Genomic DNA, 4,616 nt, shown 5'->3' with positions numbered 1-4,616 from the left:
AAATTTCTTTCATAGACATGTTGCACACATGATCTCTTCCACAAACAAAACTAGGTTTCCAAGTTTTTGTATTTTTTTGAATTTTTTTGAATTTATAATGCCCACTAGACTGACTGCTCAAAACATCGGTCTATGCCTCAAGGGGGCATTGTAAAATAATTTTTTTCAAAAATTTCTTTCATAGACATGTTTTGCACATGTGGGTCACCATGTACAAGAAAATTTGGGTGATTTGGAGGTGGTGGAAAAATTCACCTTTTTTTTTTCAAAAACTGGCTTAAGTTAGACCAAATGGTCCCTCCAGAATGCGGGCATTTTTTCGACCACCTCCAAATCACCTCAATTTTGGCACACATGATCTCTTGCACAAACAATGCTAGGTTTCCAAGGTTTTGTATTTTTTTGAATTTATAATGCCCTCTAGACTGACTGCTCAAAACATCGGTCTATGCCTCAAGGGGGCATTGTAAAATAATTTTTTTCAAAAATTTCTTTCATAGACATGTTTGGCACGTGTGGGTCACCATGTACAAGAAAATTTGGGTGATTTGGAGGTGGTGGAAAAATTCACCTTTTTTCAAAAACTGGCTTAAGTTAAAAGACCAAATGGTCCCTTCGGAATGCGGGCATTTTTTCGACCACCTCCAAATCACCTCAATTTTGGCACACATGATCTCTTGCACAAACAATTCTAGGTTTCCAACGTTTTGTATATTTTGAATTTTTTTGAATTTATAGTGTCCTCTAGACTGACTGCTCAAAACATCGGTCTATGCCTCAAGGGCGCATTGTAAAATAATTTTTTTCAAAAATTTCTTTCATAGACATGTTTGGCACATGTGGGTCACCATGTACAAGAAAATTTGGGTGATTTGGAGGTGGTGGAAAAATTCACCTTTTTTCAAAAACTGGCTTAAGTTAGACCAAATGGTCCCTCCGGAATGCGGGCATTTTTTCGACCACCTCCAAATCACCTCAATTTTGGCACACATGATCTCTTGCACAAACAATGCTAGGTTTCCAAGGTTTTGTATTTTTTTGAATTTTGTATGCCCTGGGCAATGTCAGTTCGAAACACTCTAGAGATACTTCCTCAACCAATGATGCGACCCAAGGACCTTCATGCAAAAACCAGGCACCTGCATGCAAGAGTCGGGGACCTGCATGTGAATAGTGATTCATCAAGGCCTTGACAGCTGCTGGCACAGCGGCTGCCGCCCGATTTGCATGCAGCGAAGATGAACGTGCATGGAGGTTTCTCAAATATTTCCAAGCACACCCCACTGGGCCCCGCTTATTTAAAAAATATGTCAGTCATTAATGATCTCTAAATGAAGAATATGCATGACGATTATGAATATGCATGACAACCATAGTAAGGGTGAAGAATCATATTCATCCTACAATGAGGACCAACGCTTGCTAAAATCACCTCGATGAAGGTATTTAAGCAGGTAAAGGAGCTGGTCGAGGGGCGAGGTGGGACTATTTTTAGTTACACGAGAACAACGCGCGAGATCGTACGTGACGTGGGCCGTCCGGAGCTGCAACCTCGGATGGGCCGGTGTTTGGGTCGACGTAGGAAAACGGCCTGCCATGCATGAGCCATGCAGACCGTGGGAACGCGCGGGAGATCCGTCTGGCGGCCGTGCGTGCGTGCAGAAATACATCACAAAAATTATTCTACTCGACAATAACAAGTGCTCCATGCTAGCCCTTATTCCTGTTCAAAATACATCATCATTCTTAAAGTGGGACATCAAATGATACACACAGAAAATGGAAACGAAAGATGTCGAACTAATACAGTAACATGGCAGTACAACCGCACTTCACTAAATTACTGTCACGATGAAATAGAATGTAAAGACCACGTCACACAAAGCTGAATGGCACACGACTTTCTCTGGCTCATCGTCGGTTCATGCTGTATGTAGACATCACAGTTCAGCCTCGAGATCCTACACAGAAGAATAGAATAAATCACATGGACATCAATTATGAGTAAAACGCATGCAAAAAATAAATATGAACATATTTCGTACCTCTAGCAATTTAGCGCATTTACGTCGATTGTGACCAGGATTCTTGCAATAGCCACAGATATTCTGTGATCTTGACTTCTTTGTCTTTGCCTGCAGCCTTTTCTTCGGTGCACCTCGGCCTGGCACATGCACGGGATCCAGAACCTTATCAACTTTCTCCGAGTGCAGCATCAACGGGCCAAACCTAATGTTGTTATGCTGAGCATTAGTTGACTCCTTGTTGTCAGCTTGTTCAAAACTTGATTGCTTGCCATGATGTTGTGCTTGCAAAAGCATATTTAGACGGTGATAGTCCTCATCAGAGTGGCATGCCTTGAAACATGCGGCGTGACTACAATTCCGCAACTCGCGGTACCTCTGCAGGCTTACCGAATAGTCATACATCTGGTTTTTTCTGGTAGGTGCGTATGGACATTTTGCATTCATAGTCCACCTAGTGGGAACGCAACAACTGGGCAGAATTATTTGTTTTAAAATCCCCAATATGTAAAAAATGTGGGAACATGGTGTGCCTGCGCATTCCAGCTTACGGCAAGAACAACTCACCCTATGCAAAAGACCTCCTTGCTCTTCAATGCGCACTCCAAACTTTTTATCCATTCTTTCCTGCTTGGACACAACAAAAGTGGAATCTTCTGATCCATCTAGTATCTCTCTGATCTGACATTTGCTGACAACATCTATGCTCCATAAGACCATTTTAAAGACACTAGGTGTGAAAACTGTTGCGGCGTGTTTCTCAAGCGGCGAAGCATTTTCCTCTGTAAATGGAACGGACTGCAAGGCTTCGACATCATGGAGAGCTTCGTTAATCCGTCGCGACGCAAGGCAACGCTCATAGTGCTCTAGCATTTCAAACAACGACATCTTACCCTCAAGATGCGTATGTAGCACAGAGTTCAAGCTCTCAATCCTCTGATTGCTGCTCAATCCTAGGAAACAACGGCCCTCAAGATATGGAGCACACCACAACTTTCTCATTTGATACATCTGATGCAGCCAAGACTCCTCACTGATTACTTTATTCCGTTGTAAGAAGTATATCCATTCTATCTCATGCTCTTCAATGGAAGAAGTATCATAAATGAAAGATCTGAATTCCTCCTTTACGTCGTCATCATGCAGATGGCGTACAATGTTCTGCTGAATGTGCCATATACATAGTCTATGGTTTGAGTCTGGCCAGACCACCCTGATTGCTCTCTGCATTGCAAGGTCCCCATCTGTGATCACAGATATCGGATGCTTATGTGCCATGCAATCAGAAAAGGTCCGCAACATCCACTCGTATGCCTGGCTTGTTTCATGAGAAATTATACCACAGCCAAAAATGACAGTGCTCCGGTGGTGATTCAACCCGACAAACGACACGAATGGCAGATTGTATTTGTTGGTTCTGTATGTGCTATCGAAAACAATGACGTCTCCGAAAGCCTCGTAGTCAAGTCGCGATTGACTATCAGCCCAGAACAGTCCCTTCAGATGGCCATGCTCGTCTACCAAGTACTTGAAGAAAAAATCCACATCTCGCTCTCGCCTCGCCATCATGTGCATGATCACCGTATTAGCATCACCGGCACTGATTGTCTCCTGCTTATTAGCATGGCAGAAATTATAAATGTCCCTCTTTATGCATCCAACCTTATCAAATCCACCGTATTGAAAGCACAAAATATCCATAATACGGTATTTGCGGATCCCACATTTTTCCATGTCCGCAATGTCCGCTTTCTGCTCATCGCTAATTCGTCTGTGCGAACGCAGCAGACAAGAAAGATCCCGTGGGGCTAGAGGATGGCTGTGCTCATCGATGAAATCCTTGAAAAACCACCGACCGGTTTCCTCCTGTCTCGTAATGACCAATTTAGCATTACACCCAACACGAGTTAAACTTCGTGGCCTCCTCTTTCTATCTTCCATCTTTCTTTTCATGTGCTTCTCTTCGCGAAACCCTTGACGACTACACACAATTTTCCTTAAAATTATGTATTTGTTGGATCCATCCCACTCAACGTAGCTTTTCCTCACACTAAAACCTTTTTCAAGAGCATATTTGTTGTAGAATTCATAGCCTTCAGCCTCACTATCAAACATCTTGCTGACAACATTTAGATACTCGAACATACTCTCATCACTTGCATACGCCATGTCTTCCTGCATATGACATGTGAGGGAAACCAATCATCAACATCTTTCTGTTTATCAATGTTGCAGGTGTAAAATAGCTCATAGGCAAAGATAAGTGCATGGAAAAGACTTTGCTCGTTTGACATGTGAGGGAAACCAATCATCAACGCCCAACAAGTAGTATCTCATCTTCCTTTAAACTATATTTCATGCACTATGCAAACCTAAAGTGATGATGACTTTAATAAACTAAATTAAGTCAACTATGGAACCAGTATCTCATCTTCCTTTAGTATATCTCATCTCAAACGTCAAGTATGTCACTTTTTTTCTGCGGTACCAAAGGAAGTAAGCAATGCCCTCAACATCTTAGTTAAACTAACATGATGCGATTAGCTCAAGAGAAACTATGCCACGATGAAGCTTTCCATTCGTTGTTCTAGT

General features: G+C 42.3%; 1 protein-coding gene across 1 annotated transcript; it reads right to left on the bottom strand.

The window, feature by feature from the left end:
* Positions 1-1,940: 1,940 nt before the first annotated feature.
* LOC141020869 (protein FAR1-RELATED SEQUENCE 5-like) lies at positions 1,941-4,193 on the bottom strand. Its single transcript, XM_073495825.1, has 2 exons — positions 2,592-4,193; positions 1,941-1,961 (listed from the first exon to the last, which is right to left on the bottom strand). The coding sequence occupies exons 1-2, from the start codon at positions 4,191-4,193 to the stop codon at positions 1,941-1,943; spliced, it is 1,623 nt and encodes a 540-aa protein (XP_073351926.1).
* Positions 4,194-4,616: the final 423 nt, after the last annotated feature.

Source organism: Aegilops tauschii, chromosome 3 (assembly GCF_002575655.3).
Source record: "Aegilops tauschii subsp. strangulata cultivar AL8/78 chromosome 3, Aet v6.0, whole genome shotgun sequence".
NCBI lineage: Eukaryota > Viridiplantae > Streptophyta > Magnoliopsida > Poales > Poaceae > Aegilops > Aegilops tauschii.
The sequence above is the reverse complement of the archived record's forward strand: the minus strand, read 5'-3'. Positions and strand labels throughout refer to the sequence as shown.

Excerpts from the sequence above, each read along its gene's own strand:
- LOC141020869 (XM_073495825.1), bottom strand. The coding sequence starts at position 4,193 with ATGGCGTATGCAAGTGATGAGAGTATGTTCGAGTATCTAAATGTTGTC. Across the intron at positions 1,962-2,591 it reads AAGGAGGTCTTTTGCATAGG|GATCTCGAGGCTGAACTGTG; the intron begins GTGAGTTGTTCT and ends TCTTCTGTGTAG.